Source organism: Cricetulus griseus, chromosome 7 (assembly GCF_003668045.3).
Source record: "Cricetulus griseus strain 17A/GY chromosome 7, alternate assembly CriGri-PICRH-1.0, whole genome shotgun sequence".
Classification (NCBI taxonomy): Eukaryota; Metazoa; Chordata; class Mammalia; order Rodentia; family Cricetidae; genus Cricetulus; species Cricetulus griseus.
In genome coordinates, this window is record NC_048600.1 from 63,645,786 (window position 1) to 63,664,154 (window position 18,369).

The window sequence follows — 18,369 nt, forward strand, 5'->3', positions numbered from 1 at the left end:
GGCTCAGTGCTTGTGGATGGCTGGTTCTGGCTGGTACATAGCATGTATGGTTTGAGGTATGAAAACTACAAGGGAGATGTAAGTGTGCATGGGTTTAGTCAGGGACACTTCCTGGAAGAAGAGAATCTGATTAAACTTTGGAGAAGGCAGATGGTTGGGGTAAGAATAAGGAGGGATGCCAGAAGACATTTACTACTATAAACATTAAAATTAGTTTGCTGAATTGGGTACCACCTAGGAGGTGTCAATAAGGGGCCAATGGTGGAAGTTGGGCACACTTCCACAGTGGAAATTCTGACAGTTTTCTGGCTAAGGAAAATAGCTTCTATTTGGGGACTTCCCTTGATGATTAGGCTCCCAGGGAAGGAAACCCCCTACAAAGTTCATTGAAATAACCATGTTCAGTACAAAATGTTTGTTTAGAGAAGTTAGTTCGCTTGGCTGTCTAATATCATGTCCTCATGGTGGCTCTCTATCTCGGTCTCTGTGTCTCTGTCTCTCTCAATCTCTCTGTCTCTGCCTCTCTATCTCTGTCCCCCTCGCCACTGCTAGGATTAAGTTCAGCACCCACACAAGCTCAGCAGACATGCTCCTAATGAGCTACATCTCACCCATCCCCCTCCTTCAGAATTGTACTTATCAGTGCCGCTCTTCTCCATAACCAAAGCCTGGGACTGAGCAGGCACCTTTTTGTGACTTAGCAAAACTTCCAGAACTCAATTCAGACCTCCAACTTTGCTCTCTGCTTTCAATGAGATAATTGGATTTCCAGGGAAAGATGATTCTATTGCGAATGTGGACAAACAACTAATGCCCAGCTCAGCAAGATGCATGTGAGTCCTATTTATAATTGAAATGTAAGTGACATCGAGTTAAAGTTCAAATTTTGCTATGTATTATTGGAGGGGAAACAGTTTAGTCTAAACAGTCAAGAATGGGCCAGGAGACTCCTAGTGCCCACATGGTTGAAGTCACCTTGAGCACCATATTGAGATTCAACTTCAAGCGAAGGAAAAAATGACAAGTATAAGTAAAAACAAAAGTGACAGATGGTGGCATTTTTTCTTTTTTTGCTATCGGACTGTATGCATCCATCACTCCCGTGTATAACTACTATGTCCTACATACAGAGTATGAAAATAAACAGCAAAACGTTCTGTTTTTATTCCTTGAAACAGTCTTCCTAAGGTTTCACAGTATAAAGATGAGGCATCTCTGAAAAGAACTCCAGAGGCTTGCTTCCTGCCATCTAGAAAGTTTTTCATTTATGCCACTCATGGGAGGCTATATTATATAAATAACAGGCGAGTGATAGCTTCATAAACAAATATGGAGCATGGCACAGTATGTAAATTAGAAAAAAATTATCACACGTGTCAATAAGGGGCCAAAATTATCCTACTGCCTGGAAAGTAAGAAACTGAACAAGTAGTTGAACATTAGTGAGAAAGGTTATGTCTTCAGGTAAGGGAAACATTCTAACTTTAAATGATAAAGGACACAATCTCAATGCCCTGACAATCAGCGCTTGAATTAACAAAGCCTCCCTGTCCTCTATAATATATTTAGAAACAATTCTGCAAAAGAGAGAGGGGGAAACCCATTCACCACAAGAGATGTAGTTAGTACTGGTTTAGGGTTTATAAAGTCCCTTTCAAGATAGCAGTTGTCATGCATGTCGCTGTTAATGATTAAACGGAGTCTCACGGAGAAGGGTTTGTTTACTGGTCACCACACAGCTATGATGCGACAGAGTTCAGCTACAGAGTTCAGTGCTGGCTGCCAACCCTGCAGCGGTCTAGCCCTTTCTGGAGTGCTCCTATCACATCCCGATTCCTCAAGCTATAAATGAGGGGGTTGAGCATAGGAGTAAGGACCGTATAGAAGATAGACACCACCTTGTCCTGGCTTGGGGTTCGATATCGCCTTGGCCTCAGGTAGATGAACATGGCTGCCCCGTAGAAGAAGGAGACAGCTGTCAGGTGGGAAGAACAGGTGGCCATAGCCTTTTTACGGGACTGAGTAGAGTGCGTTCGGAGCACAGCCCCCAAGATGCGAGCATAGGAAGCCACAATGATGGAGAAAGGAAACAGCAGCATGAAGACACAGCAGACAAATACTACCTTCTCAAATAGGGATGTGTCCACACAGGCCAGCTTCAACAAGGAAAGCATCTCACAGAAGAAGTGGTCCACCTCCCTCAAGTTGCAATAGGGGAAGGACATTACCACCAACATCTGCACCAGGCCATCTACGATCCCAAAGGCCCAGGAGCTCCCGACAATCTGAAGACAGACCTTCTGATTCATGAGGACAGGATAGTGAAGTGGATGGCTAATAGCCACGTAGCGATCATAAGCCATGAGCCCCAGCAAGAGTCCCTCAGACCCCACGAGGCAGACAAAGAGGCCAATTTGTATGCCACAACCCACAAAGGAGATGGACTTCCTGCCAGACAGGAAGTTGATTGCCATCTTTGGCACATTGGTGCATACCAACATGAGGTCCATGAGGGAGAGCTGACTGAGGAAGAGGTACATGGGAGTATGAAGTCGGGGGTCAGTGTAGATGAGAAAGATGAGGAGGCCATTCCCACAGAGTGCAACTGTGAAGACTAGCATGACCACAGAGAAAAGAAGATGATCAGCTGGGTTGTGGGAGAAGATGCCCAAGAGGATAAAGTCATATGTGGATGACTGGTTCAGCCACCGTACCATGCCCAGTTGTTGTAGCAGGTCACCTGAAAACACAAAGAAAGACTAGTTAATTGATACCTCTCTCCCTCCCAACCTCTGATTTTTTCTCTCTGACTTACACACACACACACACACACACACACACACACACACACACACACACACGCCTCTTCCCTTCCTCCCACCTCCTTCTTTATCTCTGTACTAAATATTCTACCAGGAGTCTCGTGTACACTAGATAAGCATTCTCCCAGTGGGTTACATTCTTAAAATGGAGAGGCTCTTACAAAGGAGCCAGTGATATTCTCTAATTTTATATGAACAAGCACAAATAGAAATGCCTCCCCCCCAAAAAAACAGAGTTTCTCTGTCTTGTTTTGGAAGCTGTCCTGGAACTCACCCTGTAGACCAGGCTGGCCTCGAACTCATAGAGATCCGCCTGCCTCTGCCTCCCAAGTGCTGGGATTAAAATCGTGCACCACCAACACCTGGCAATAATAATGTCTTTTTTTTTTTAAAAGCAATATTGATGATGTTCATGAAAATACTGGACCCCAGGGCACACAAAAGAACAAATCTTCTGGGTGTGGCAATTCATGAGGCTGAGACAGGAGATCACAAGTTCAAGGCCACTCTGGGTTCTATAATGATCACACTTTGTCTTTAAAAAAAAAACTAACAAAAACAACAAAATAATAAATAATTATAAAGAATTGAGTGGTAGATCCTGACTGCAGCTCTTAATACTAACTTCATACTCTGACCGTTTTTTCACATTGGCTCCCCTCAAAGGTATATCCAGGTATTTTTGTGACTTAGGAAAATATTTACTTTGACTCACAATTTGTATCATAAAAAAATTCGAACCTTTCTCTGATCAGTTTGTAGCTATACTTCCAATTGCTCTTGCATATTAATTCTGAATATCACTATTAGGCATTATTTTTCTTTTTTCTTATTGTTTTATTATTATTATTTACTCAATTTTTTCAGGTAGTGCCTCAACATATAGCTCAGGCTGGCTTCAAACTCTTAATTCTCCACCCGCCACCCCCGATCCTCATCTCTCTATTGGTAGGAACACAGGGTTGTTGCACTGCAATAAGGAAGTGTCAGGCATTTTTATGGTTCTGCCAGTAGCACAGCAGTGAAACATTTCCCTTTTAATCTTGTGTTAGCTGTCTGGCACTGTATGACACATAGCTCCAAGATTTAGCAACTTAAGTGAAACACACTAAGAAACATTAATTATATCACAGTTTCTGAGGGCTAATGGCCCCAGTACAGCTTAGCTGGGTGACTTTTTAGTGTAGAGCCTATCATGTGGTTATTGTCAGGCTGTTGGCCAGATACCCTCCTGCCAAGGCATGACCAGAATAGGCTTTACTCCAAGATCCCTCATGCAACTGTTGGCAGTTTTTGTTCTCCTCTCACAGGGTACCTCATAGCGTGGACATAGCTAATGTCTCCAAGGATAAAACATCCGAAAGCTGAGAACTCTATCCTTGGGGGAAGCTGAAGTCTCCTGCCAGCTAAAGTGAGAAATGGCACTCCGTCAGTACTGCAGCTTTCTAACTACTAGATCTGAGTTACTAAATCCACTTTGGCAAGGGACCACATGAGGCCATGGACGCTAGTGAATGGAAATCAATAGGGACCATAACCTACCACTGGGTCTCAAGGGCCAGTTTCAGGGCCTGGTCGCTGGTATAATAAGGTGAGTTCCAATGAGCGTGAGCCAGGAATCTTATCACTCAGAACAGATGGAGATTTTCACTGACCCGATAGCTACGTCTTAAATATTTTGAGACTATGAATGTGCCTTTATTCTTCAGAGAAGGGGCAATGATTTCCGTCCTAGTGATAGGCTGTTTGTAGTTGCTAAAAAGTCGCAGTCAACTGTTGCTCCCTGTATCATCACATCAATCATTCCACTTGACCATGCAGTGGTTCAGTGTTCAAATAGATGCTTTACGAGGACACATGCACTAAAGAGATGCCTATATTGCCTTGCATGAGGAACTGGACCAGGGCTTTTGACTCTACAGTATAGGCACTTTGCATTACATCAGGTTATTACTAGGAAAACATATCCTAAGAGAACAAGTTGACTTCTCTGGGAGAAATTATCAATTAGAAAACTGAATTCTCTTTCTCTTATTTTTTGGCACATTCAAAAGCCTTCTGGTCCAAATGATGGACATGTGTAGATGCTCTTATTAATCTTGAAGAGCAGAATTGGTTTCCTGTGAGACAAAATACTCATATGCAGTGACTACAATACAGTTTATGACACTTGAATCTTCTCATCATTTCACTGAGACAGATTTCAAGTATAGGTGAGCACTAAAAGTGCATGTCTGACTCTTCTGGACTCAGGACAAATTCTCAGAGTGATGACAAAGAGCTTGAGGCATAGGAGTCAGAAAGTACACCTGTCCTTCTGGTTACCTCTCCAGATGACCCACAAATCAGTGGATCTCAAACATGCCTCTTGAGCCTCAGCCCAGACTCACACATGCATTCGAAATGAAAAATAAGAACAATAGCATTTCTTTCTGGTATTATGAACAGAATCCACTAAGCTGTCGCTCTGTCCCCACATCCTGGAAAATGCTACCTCTGACCCCCCCTCCCCTCTCCTTCTCTCCTTTCCTCTCTTCGTCTCTCCTCTCCTTTCACTAAAAAAAAGAAGAAATTCAACAATGAGCCCTTGAGAGAGGCAGACAAGAAAAGGAAGAGGATATGCTGATATATAAATAGAAAGGGGAAAATGAATCAGTTACCGGTAATAGAGATTACAAAAGAGAAAGTGTGTGTGTGTGTGGGGGGGGTGCATGTGTTGGGGGGTCGGCAGGAAAGAGACCCTACTCACCTTTCATTGGGTTTCCTTCAGGAAAACAAATTCAACACAGATACTCAGTGAAGGAACTTCTACCAAAGTAATTTCATTGTTATTTTCCTGTGCTCTCACTTACTAGGTGAAAGGACAGGAAGTAGCTGCTCTTCACAGATCTGATCTCCTTCCCCAGCCACATCAACCTCTGAGCCAGGCTGTGGATGTTTACACCACCCTAGCGACCCTATTTCAGACAGCGTGTCTCAGATGAACAGCCTCTTCTCATGAGGAGAAAGTTGACAAAATAACAAATATCTGGGGTGGTGGATATGCCAGTTTCCATAATCTGATCATTGTATATTGTATATATTAAAATATTATACTCAATACCTTAAATACGTGTAATTACTATGCATCAAAGCAAAGGAAGAAAGTTGAAAGAAGGAGAAATAGACTGAGTTAATGAGATGGTAGTGACAGATCAGAACCAGCACCTAAGAACTGGAGGCCACTCACTGATGCCTGCCTGCCCCCCTCAGTCATCGGTCTCTCACCTGCCTTGCAGATCTGCTTCCTACTGTTCACACAGGAGCTTAATACAAAGACTGAGTAAGGAACTCTCATGAGAGCCCACCAATGCCCGCTCTGGAACCAGAGTCCCCAAGCTTACAATTAAACCCACCCAAAGAGGGAGCTTGGAGATAATAGCAGGCCCAAGGCCAGTGGGGACAGAGAGAAGAAAGCGACCCAGAGTTTCTACTCTCTGGGCCAGCCAGAGCTCAGGAATAGAGAAATTTAGGGCCAGTCTCTTGGTGTTCTATCACCTTATCCTTGTGAGCCCCAGGGGCCATGATAGGATCTCTATCTGTGGCTGTCACCTACGTTCTTTCTGCAACTACTGTTCAAACCTGCCCTTTTTCTGCTCTCACAAAGTCAACCTATGTCTACTGATTGCCAATGATATGTAGAGAATTTGATGAGATATCATACTTGAATCAAATGTGAGCACTGGCTAGGTGTGGTGATCCATACTGCAATCCCAGCATTCAAAATTTCAAGACCAGCTTGAGGTACTGTCTTAGTCAGTATTTCCTTAAAGAGATACCATGGTCAAGGCAACTCTTATAAAGGAAAGTATTTAATTTGGAGACTTCTTACAGTCCCAGAGGCTTAGTCCATTATAATCATGGCTACTTGAGCATGGCAGCAGGCAGGTGTGGTGCTGGAGAAGTAGCTGAGAGCTATATCCTGATCCGAAATCAGACAGACAGAGAACCTGGACCTGATGTGGGTTTTTGAAACCTGAAGGACCACCTTCAGTGACACACTTCCTCCAGCAAGGCCACATCTCCTGATCCTCCTAATACCTCTCAAGTAGTAGCACTACCTGGTGATTAAGCATTCAAATATATGAGGCCATTCTCATTCAAACCACCACTGGTACAAAGCAAGACTCCAGGGGAAACAAAAGAAAAGAAGGCAAAAAGGTGGGTGCTTAACACAAGCCTAGTGCCAAGGAGTTTGTAATCTAGAGGGAAGAGAAGAACCATAACCACATCCACAAAACTGTATTTAGCACCTGTCTTTTATGTTAGAATGGATGTTTTCAGAATATCTGTATGTATATACACAGATACATATGCATATATACATACATATATTTCAGTATATGTATATACTGAAAATTTTGACTATATATTCAAAATTAGACAATTGAAAATAATAATAGCAATAAATAGTATTATGGATAGAGTCAGGCTGAAGATGATAGAAATAAAAAACTACATATTTTAATATACTTTATTTTTTAAATGTTTACACAATTAGAAATAAAGGAAATCTCCAGCTATTATGAATACAGTATCAATATAACTCACCAAGAGAACAATTAATGGTTATGTAGGATGCAAGCACAGCTGTCCAGCGAGCTCTATGGAAAAAGCAATGGTGGCCACCCCAGTCCTAGGCAGGAACCTGGGTTTCTGGCTCCTGGGTGATCACAGGGCAGGGCCCAGCAGGGATATGGGTTTCAGGAGCTACAGTATATAGGATCGGAGACTGGACATTACCATGGCAACAGCATCACAGTCTAGATCTCGAATGGCAGTTCACTGGGGTGGTGGTGCTGGCTTCTCCTGGAGTGAGACTGCTTTCTCTGCATTGGTGCACTGATGCTCTACACCTGCCTGCTCAATGGCTGTGGGATCTCCTACACTTGCTTGCCCCATGGCTGTGGGATCTCCTACATCTGACTGCCCCAAGCCCAGGGGATCTCCATCTGTGTTGTGGGCATTACTGTCATCATCATCTCCACCTTCCATTTCAGAGAAGTTTTCACCATTTTCTAGAGACAAGAGGGGTGAGTTTGTGGAAGGTGGATGAACAAGCACATTGGGGTCAACAGCAGTGATGAGAGGATGAATAAATTCAACAGATTGAAAGAAGATGAGAGTGGGATGTCGATCAGAATGAGGAGCACAGCAGTTCATGCAGAATGATGTTGAGGAGGAGGAAGACAACAATAGTCAGAACACAGCATCCCCTGTATGGCAATCCACTTTCTGGCAACCCAGGAGAAGCCAGGACTGTTCATCATCTTACCGAACTAGGAACAAAATCTCAAATAGACTTGAACATTTGCCTCTGGGGAGTGCTTTTAGAGGTTTGGTAGCCACATGGTACTGTCAGGCACAGTGACTTCCATCTCATCAAAGAAGGAATTAAACCCACGTGGAAGCATGGTGCAGATAAAAATGAGGCACGTGGATTATTTTGCTGCAGAAAGGCTTATCCCTCCATGGCTAGGAGAATCTCCCCCTGGAATGTGTTGAAGAAACACTTCTATGTGGTCTGTCCACTTTCAAAAAGACATTACTTAAACACAGAGTCACGATGCCAGGGATCAGGCAACCACAGCCTGAATCTGTCATGTGCTGCAGGGAGTACTTACCCACCCTCTCAGCACCATCAATGAATGTAGAAAATGCAGACAGCTCCAAAATACCAAGCAGGCTAGGTCCAAGAGCTCCATCTAAGAGACTGCAGAAGCAGAAATCAAATGTGACCATGAGGTCATCTGTGTCTCGGGATTGAACCATCTGGTAGTTGATGCCATTGAGGACTCTTGCTTGGTTGGTGTGTTACCTGTAAGATCTGTCTGTCCTTGGACAAGAGGAACTGAGAGAGCAGCTAGTGTTTTAATAATAGGCTGATTTAATGTAGCAGCTGAGATTGATTAATGGTGCCAATTTATTTTTATTGAAACTAGTTTTTTTTTCATACAATATACCCTGATTAAAGTTTTCCCACTCCCAACTCTTCCCAGATCTTCCCAACCTCTCCACCCACTCAAACCTACACTTTCTTTTCTTTTTCTCATTATGAACCAAGCAGGCAACTAAAACAAACAAACTGGAACAGGACAAAAGAAACAGGAAAAAAAGAGCCAAAGAAAAATCACAAGAAACATACAGAGGCAGAGACATACACACTCATATACACAATATAAAAGTGGATATATATATATATATATATATATATATATATATATATATATTTATGGAGAGGGAGAGGGAGAAGGAGAGGGAAAGAGACCCTCCCCAAATACCACTGAGTTCACCTTATCTAGTCCATCTACTGCTGGGCATGGGACCAGTCCTTAGTGTTGTTTGTCTACCTGGTGTGGTAGTTTGAATGTAATTGGCTCCCATAAGCTCATAGGGAGTGGTGGAATGGCTTTGTTGGAGTACATGTGGCCTTTTTTGGAGGAAGTGTGTTGCCATGGAGGTGGGCTTTGAGGTCTCATACATGCTCAAGTCCTGCCCAACATCTTAGACCACTTCCTGCACAAGATGTAGAACTCTCAGCTACCTCTCCAGCATCATGCTTGCCTGCATGCCACCATGTCACACCATGATGATAATGAACTAAACTTCTGAGACACTCCAATTAAATGTTTTCTTTTATAAGAGTTGCTGTGGTCATGGTGTCTCTTCATAGCAATAGAAACCCTAAGACACCCAGTGAAGACTCAGTTGGAGAAAACTAATTTTTCCTTTGAGTGTTTATTGCATTGAAGATATCTTCTGGGCTAGGGATGGGGGCTTGTGTCCAAATCCCTGTGCATGTTGCTACAGTCTCTGTGAGTTCATATGTGCACCACCCCTGTTGTGTTTAGAAGGCCTGGTTTCCTTGGTGTCTTCCATCCCCACTGGCTCTTACAATCTTTCTACCTCTTCTTCTGAAAGTTCCTGAAGGGCATGAAGCCTATGGAAATACCTGGAAGTGTTTGGGTGGCATTTATTCCAAGCTACCATCTTGTGGATCTAAGTACTATTCCTTTCCCTCTTGTTTAAGCTTAGAAATTCCTCAAGGGTAGGACTGTGTTCGGTGGTCACCTCTTCTCTGAGAGAGAAGTCACTCCTTCTCTGCATTTCATTCATGATTGAAAGAAGTAGGCTAACTTCATGAGGGCAATTAAAGAACAATTAAAGTGTGGCTTATGGTTATTGGGAGAATGTGAGGGGAAGCACATAGGTAGAGAAAGAGTCCTTGGAAGCCTGGTAGAGAGGGTTTGTGAGGTGAATGGGAGTTGGGGCTGGGGCATCAAAATGGGGAAGCTTCTCCACATTCCTGTTAAGGTCCCATGGCCTTTCTTGACAGGCTTCCTCATCCAGTCCCCACTGGCCCCATTTGAGCCACTTTGAGTTTCTTTAATTGCAAGTCTGGGAGTTCCAATTGCAGGGCTGAAGTCTGTGGCCCCTCTAGGGAGACACAGGCCTCATGGTCCTTGCTCAACGTCTGTGTTAAGTACCTGTGTGGGCAGTGGAGGATAATTCAGTGATTCATTTGAGAGGCTGATGCCTTGTGCAAATGGGGCAGGGAAGAGTGGGTGAGCTCCAGTGTCCACAGGCTGACTCTGGCACTTGTGCCCATCATCTGATTGACTAATTTTGACTTCTTTTTGTTTCTTTTTTCTGTTCTTGCTGGGAAGAGGCTGTTGTCTGTCCAAGCCCTACTCTCTGAACCAGAGTGATCCAGAAGCTGAGGGTTGATGGGGAGGGAACTGAGGAAGGAGATCAGAGCTAGGGGCTAGCTCTTCCTTATCCCTGGTCTACCAGGAAATGCAACAGAAGACTGATGAGATAAAGTTAAGTGAGAAATTTCTCCAAAGGGCATTTCTGCCAATGATTTTTTCCACAGGGGACCCACCAGAAGGTGAGCATAGGTCATTCTCCTTAACATATGTCCTCTCATCCTGGCAGTTCTTATTACTGGCTATTGACTTTTTTCCTTCATGACAATGTGTTCACCAGTATTTCCTCTGCTTTAGGTTGTCTGGTACTATTAGAGTAATTGTTTTTATTTTCCTTTTTTTCAAAAAAAGATTTATTCATTTTATTTTATGTGTATAGGTGCCTTGCTTACATATATCCATCTAGGATGGAGAAAGAAATGTTGTACGTTAGTTTATAGTATAAGAGGGTTGGAGTGGGGAGTGTATGTGGCTGAAGGCCTCCACTTGCTATCAGTAGGAAGGAGGGGTCTCAGCATACACGAGGAACTTTTTCTGTTAGACTAGAGGAGACCTGAGTTATTTAGCCTGGTTGATCTTAAAACTGATATAGCTAAGAAGGTACTTTAAGGCTCAGGGAACTGTAATTCACTCCTATAGAAAGCTCCATTCCAGGATGTCACTGTTTGGAAGAATACCTGGGCACATTTCTGGCATACCAGACATGTTCTGTTCTGTGAAGAAATGGATGATATAAAACTTCTTGATCACTGGTCTGATGTAGCTCATCCTAAATTAGGGAATTACCCCAGTTCTTTCTATACAAAGAGTCCAGTGTCCTAGGTAATTGCTTCAATTCCTCTTTGCAGTGGTTTAGGTAGACATGAATACACCAGCACACAGAGGTTTCAGAGGTGCAACTGCCATCCGTTTGTGAAGAATCTCCCTATGCTTTATAAATAGCTGAGGCTATTTCCTTTGTTATCATTCCTTTTCTTACCAAGAAAGAAATCGTGTAACAAATCACTGTGCTCAAGTCAAAAACAAGCTCCCTGAAATGGAAGGAGGGGATTTCTGCTTTCAGAACTTGGAACTTTTTGTCATATATTTCATCTGAATTATCTTATTCAGTCATCCATATTCATTGAGGTCATACTATGAAGTAAATGACCTCCCTAGGGGCTGCCCAGATGCTGCTGTGAATAATAGATGATGTTTATGTTCCAGTGAGACGATTTAGGCATTAAAACAGGGGGGAAAGTATTTATGCAGCCAAATGAGGTGAGTAGTGAGAATCAGATCAGAGAAGGGCCTTGAAAGTGTAAAATGCTTAGATTTTAATGTGACTTTTCATGTCTATAAAAATTGGCGCTTGAGTAAAGATAGAGGCAGGTTAAAGATAGAGATCTGGGCAAAAAGCCTGCATCAGAGACAAGTTCTAAAAAGTGAAAGGGTGAGGATGCAGCTGTGTCCAGTTTGAGCAAATTCAAGGAAGCACTGTGAAGATTGGGGAATGGTAGAAGCTCCAAGGCACCGGTGGGGGCAGATGTATGAGTGTATGCTCATGTGGGTATACACTCACACTTGCATGGAAGGCCTTGTTTGTCTATAAGAGTTTGATTTGTATTAGACTAGATTGGGAAGTCATTAATATACTTTCAGCAGGAGTTTATTTTTTCACTTCAGACATTAGTAGAATCATAAGAACTATTGTGAAAATAAACTCAAAGGTTTAGAAACCATGAAAAAGGCTGTAAGTAATTATCAGGATGAATCGTGGTAACTACTGTGTGGATGGTGAGGGATAATTAGATTCTGAGAAAACTTGACTCTAGAATCAAGAGGTTTTCAGACAGCTTGAATCTTGATTGAATGATTGACAGAAATATTGGAGTAAGAAAGATTCCAAGACCTTTGGCCTAAGTAAAATAGAGGTTCAAGAATGAAGCCAGACATGTATTATATTTATTATGAGAATTACACACCTGTAATTCAACACTAGAAAAGCTGAAGTAGGAAGATTGCCATGAGGTCAAAGCTAACTTAGGCTACATAGTGAGTTCCTTGGCTACCATGGGGTTTAGGGAAAGACACTATTTCAAAAACAAACAAATATCAGAACATCACAAGATTTTATGTTTACTATTTAGAGAGGGCGGGAGAGAAATAATCTACAGGCATATGTGTGCATGTATGTGTATGTGTTCCTGCAGAGGCCAGAGTAGGACATTAGATCCCCTGGAACCAGAGTTTCAGGCTGATGTGGGTTGACTAAGGTGGGTTCTTGGAACCGAACTCATGTCCTCTACAAGAGCCACAAACGTCTTTAGCCACTGAGCCATTTTTCCAGGCTCCCATCCTAGTCTTTGTCATCTTCCCTTATAATACATTAGTTCTCTTTTCATAGTAAATAGTCTCAGTAGTATTAAAGTCTGATACCAGTTACTTAAAGTCAGCGCTGTATAGAAAAGCCAAGGTATTGCTGTCCGGAAGAGGATTGCCCAGTAGTTCTGTGACTCATAAAAAAAAAAATAGATTCTATTGTTCTTGGTATAGATGTATACAAATAGAGACATGTAATACAGTTCTGTGAACCAGAAAAGTGTTGTGGCCTATTAAAGGCCATTGTTCTGTGTGTTGCAAAGCAAACATTGTTAAATTTTGGTGAATTACAAAACTGTAACTGACTGAAGAATTCAGAAACAAAGCTGTGTCGCTCCGTCTCAGGACTTCTCTGTGTCTATTTTCAGGTGACTGTGAATCACTGTGCCATGGGAATGTGGCCGAATGCATCAAGTGTAGACGGGTTTATCCTCTTAGGCATCTTCTCCCAGAGCCAGACGGACCTGGTCCTCTTCTCTGCAGTTATGGTGGTCTTCACAGTGGCACTCTGCGGGAATGTTCTCCTCATCCTCCTCATCTACACCGACTCCCGACTTCATACTCCTATGTATTTTTTCCTCAGTCAGCTCTCCCTCATGGACCTCATGTTGGTCTGTAACATTGTGCCAAAGATGGCAGCCAACTTCCTGTCTGGCAGGAAGTCCATCTCATTTGCGGGTTGTGGCATACAGATTGGATTTTTTGTCTCTCTTGTGGGATCTGAGGGGCTCTTGTTGGGACTCATGGCTTATGATCGCTATGTGGCCATTAGCCACCCACTTCATTATCCCATTCTCATGAGTCAAAGGGTCTGTCTCCAGATTGCTGGGAGTTCCTGGGCTTTTGGGATCCTTGATGGAATAATTCAGATGGTGGCAGCCATGAGCCTACCCTACTGTGGCTCAAGGTATGTAGATCATTTCTTCTGTGAGGTGCCAGCTTTACTGAAGCTGGCCTGTGCAGACACATCCCTTTTTGACACCCTGCTCTTTGCCTGCTGTGTCTTCATGCTACTCCTCCCCTTCTCCATCATTGTGGCTTCCTATGCTCGCATCTTGGGGGCTGTGCTCCGTATGCACTCTGCTCAGTCCAGAAAAAAGGCTCTGGCCACCTGTTCCTCCCACCTGACAGCTGTCTCTCTCTTCTACGGGGCAGCCATGTTCATCTACCTGAGGCCAAGGCGATACCGGGCTCCTAGCCATGACAAAATCGTCTCAATCTTTTACACAGTTCTTACTCCTATGCTCAACCCCCTCATTTATAGCTTGAGAAACAGGGAGGTGATGGGGGCACTGCGGAAAGGGCTGGACCGCTGCAAGATTGGCAGCAAGCATTGAAAAGTCATGGTCTAGTGCCTGACTGTTACTTGCTGTGTGCGTATCATTGGTAAGTCATCTTTGTTTTGTGAATCTCGATTTCCTTATAGATAAAGGAGAATCATGGCACTGGCCTTCTCACGGGGATTTTTGTAGGGACCACTTTATATGAATGTAAAGCCTCACAAGAGAGCACTGCTTCACTGTTATTACCTGTTGTTTATAACACCCTTCAATAAAATTTGCTCTATTTCTTAATTACTCTTGGCAGCAGTTGTGTTTTATTGAGTGCTTCCTAAGGTCTGGGCTGGACTGGTTCCATTCTGTATTATTTAATAGGTAATTCAGGATAAGAAATGTGGGTATCTTGAATGGGAATTTTCCAGATGGCAAGAACTGAGTTTCTATGATACTTGAATATTCTTAGCTCCCTCCTTGTGCTCTAGTAGAGGCTGTAGAAACTGCCCTTAAGTCTCTGGTTAAGGGGCCAGTGAGATGGATCAGCGGGTAAAGGTTTCTTCCACCAGGCCTGACAACCTGAGTTTGATCCCAGGATGGGTGGGAGGAGACAACCAACTCCCGAAATGTGTCCTCTGACCTTCACATGCATTCCAGGACACAGATGTACTAAACATACATACACAGGAAAAAATAAATGTAATTTTACAAGAACATGCGTGGGAGTGTCTTTAAAAATATATGCTTATTTGAATCCTTTGCTTATTTTGAAGTAGAGTTTTAATTTTTTCCTAAGTTGTTGGAGTTCCTTGTATGCTACAGAGGCTGTAACCTTCCCAGAAATGCAAGGGGCAAATACTGTCTCCCATTCACCGGATTTTCTTTTTACTTTGGGATAGTTATATTGATGCACACGGTTTTTAGGATTTTTGTTTTTGTTTTTGTTTTTTGAGACAGGGTTTCTCTGTGGCTTTGGAGGCCATCTTGGAACTAGCTGTTGTAGACCAGGGTGGTCTCGAACTCAGAGATCTGCCTGCCTCTGCCTCCTGAATGCTGGGATTAAAGGCGTGCACCACCACTGCCCAGCTAGTTTTTAGGATTTTTATGAAGCCCGATTTATTTTTTCTTTCACTGCTTGTGGCTTTGGCATCATAACTGAGACTCCATTGTAGAATTCAAGGTCATGAATATTGACACTCACATTTTAAGAATTTATTGCTTCCAGTCTTATAGTTAGTTCATTGATCCATGTTCAGGTCATTGTGGCATATCATGCCATGTGGAAATTGAACTTCATCCCTTTTTCTTGTGGATGGATATCCGATTGTTCTAATGTTTGTTGAAAATAGACTTCTTCCTCCACTGAATGGCATTAGCATCCTTGCCAAAAGTCAGTGCGTCATGAATATGTGGATTTATTTCTGAACTCTAAGGTCACTTCCTGTTTCCTTTCCATCCATCTTCTTGCCAGTACTGCATAGTTTTGATTACTGCTGTACCACTGTTTTATATTGTATTTTGAAATAAGCACCGTGGATCTTCCAACTTTGATCTTATTTTGCTACTGGGCTTCTGAAGTTTTCCATAAATTTAAAAATTGACTTTTCCATTTAAAAAAATTTATAGGAATTGCATTGGATTTGACAAAACTACACTTTGAGAAGTCTTATCATCTTAACAACATCAGATATCTTAATCTGTAAACATTGGATATCTCTCTGTTTAGCTAAATGGCGTACTTTTTAAACTTGTTTTTTTTAATTGAACTATACATTTTTCTCCACTCCTCTCCCCCCTCCCCTCTCCTCTTTCACCTTCCCCCAGCCCCACACTCCCAATTTACTCAGGAGATCTTGTCTATTTCCCCTTCCTGGGGTGGAGGCGGACGGTGGGAATCCGTGTATGTTTCTCTTAGGGTCCTCTGTTACCTAGGTTCTCTGGGGATGTGGCTTGTAGGCTGGTTGTTCTTTGCTTTATATCTAATATCCACCTATGACTTAGAAGATATTATATTTGTCATTCTGGGTCTGGTTTACCTCACGGAGGATGACTTTTTCTAGTTCCATCCATTTGACCGAAAATTTCGAGATGTTATTGTTTTACTACTGAGTAGTACTCCATTGTGCAAATGTACCACATTTTCCTTATCCATTCTTTGGTTGAGGAGCATCTAGGTTGCTTCCAGGTTCTGGCTATTTTGAATAAAACTGCTATGAACATAGTTGAGCAAGTGTCTTTGTGACATGAGTGTGCATCCTTTGGGTATGTGCCCAAAAGTGGTACTGCTGGATTTTGAGGTACATTAATTCTCAGTTTTCTGAGAAACCATCATACTGATTTCCAAAGCTTCTGTACAAGTTTGCACTCCCACCAGCAATGGAGGAGTCTTTCCCTTACTTCACATCCTCTCCAGCATAAGCTGTCATCAGAGCTTTTGATGCTGGCCATTCTGACAGGTTAAATGGTGTACTTTTTTCTTGGTGTCTAATTGGACTGTAGTCTGCTCAATAGGATGGAATAGATGTCTTGACTGTAAACCTAGCCAGCTAACTGTGGGAAAGGTCATAGACTTAAGAGAACCTACTACTACCATTTTCCTAAACCAATATAAATTTTTTGAGACAAGGTCTTACTGTGTTGTGCTGGCTGGCCTGATACTCACTATATAGGCAAATCTGACCTCAAAGTCAAAGAGATCTGTCTGCCTTTGCCCCCTGAGTATTGGAATTAAAGACATGTGCAACCACACCCAGCCCTCAATATAATTTCTAACCACATTCAAATACTCATCCATATTCCCCCAAATGAATATAGCTCTCATTCCTCATGGAAGAAGTTTCCTTTTTGTTGCAGATGGAGACTATTATGGAGACCCACAACTGATCAAAATGCAGGGAATAAGTGACTATGGGTGCCTAGATCCATGTAATCTATAAGGCAACCCCTACTCCTAATATACAAGAGAAGTCATGAAAGAGAGAGAGGCTAGATTATAAGAGCTAGACAACCAGGATTCCTGTTGCAAAATAGTGGTGTCTTCTAGATACTGAAGACCTGCATAGAGACAATGACAGTTGACATGCTAATGTGCCTGAGGATATTTCATGATGCCTCACCCCTAGACAAAGAGTTATAGCTAATCAATGGCTGTTGAGAGTGGGAGAATAATTGTTTTTTCGGGTGAGCTCCCTGATAGGTTATTCAATTCCAAGTGTCAGTCTTAAACACATGTAAATAGGCACAACACTAAATGGACTCAGTAGAATATACATATATAAGTACATATATATATATGCAATTTGTACATACATGTAGCAATAATATTTAAAAACAAAAAAGATCATGAATTTTAGAGGGAGTCGGGGGATAAAGGAGCAGTTTGAGAGGTGATAGGGTGGGTTAGAAATTAAGTAAATATAGTATTCATATATAAAAACTTTAAAGAATAAAAAATTTAAATGGAAAAAAATCATACACCATGACCAAGCTGATTTCATCCCACAGATGCAATGTTGGTTCAACATGAGCAAATCAGTAAATGCCATACAACATGTAAATAGAATTAAGAGAAGTCAACAATTGTCTCAACAGACAAAGAAACAGACTTTTGACAAAGTTCAACATACTTTCATAACAAATCCCTGAAGTCACCAGGATGATCAGGAAAGGCTACATTAAAACACACACACACACACACACACACACACACACACACACACACACACACAGCTAAGTGATGACAAACTGAAAGCATTTCCTTTAAAGCTAGGCATGAAGCCTAGCTCTAGGTGGCCCCCATCACTGCTGTTCTAATACTGTATTAGAAACAACGGTGGCTCCCATCACTGCTGTTCTAGTACCATAAGTATTAGAGCAGTAACGGGAGAAAGAAGGAAGCAGATACAAACAGGAAAGGAAGAAAGCACACTATCTCTGTTTGCAGATGATACGATTAAAAAACCCCACTGACTCCACCAGAAAACTCTTCTATCCAAAAAAAAAAAAAAACCATTTTCAATGGAGTAATAGGATACAAAAATATATATACAAAATATATATCACTATACAAAAATCTGTAATTTTTTTACACACCAATAGCATACTTGCCAAGAAAGAAATTGGGGTTGATGAGGTGTGTGGGGGGAATCCCACTCACAATAGCTT

General features: G+C 42.2%; 2 protein-coding genes across 2 annotated transcripts; one reads left to right on the forward strand and one right to left on the reverse strand.

Annotated features, from left to right (window-relative positions):
• Nucleotides 1–1,769: 1,769 nt before the first annotated feature.
• On the reverse strand, nt 1,770–2,717 carry LOC113836758 (olfactory receptor 2V2). Its single transcript, XM_035448292.1, has one exon. It carries the CDS (start codon nt 2,715–2,717, stop codon nt 1,770–1,772), a length of 948 nt encoding a protein of 315 aa, XP_035304183.1.
• Nucleotides 2,718–13,320: 10,603 nt separating this feature from the next.
• LOC100769974 (olfactory receptor 56) lies at nt 13,321–14,268 on the forward strand. Its single transcript, XM_027426239.1, has one exon. It carries the CDS (start codon nt 13,321–13,323, stop codon nt 14,266–14,268), a length of 948 nt encoding a protein of 315 aa, XP_027282040.1.
• Nucleotides 14,269–18,369: the final 4,101 nt, after the last annotated feature.

Coding starts and splice junctions, on each gene's coding strand:
- LOC100769974 (XM_027426239.1), top strand. CDS start 13,321: ATGGGAATGTGGCCGAATGCATCAAGTGTAGACGGGTTTATCCTCTTA.
- LOC113836758 (XM_035448292.1), bottom strand. CDS start 2,717: ATGGTACGGTGGCTGAACCAGTCATCCACATATGACTTTATCCTCTTG.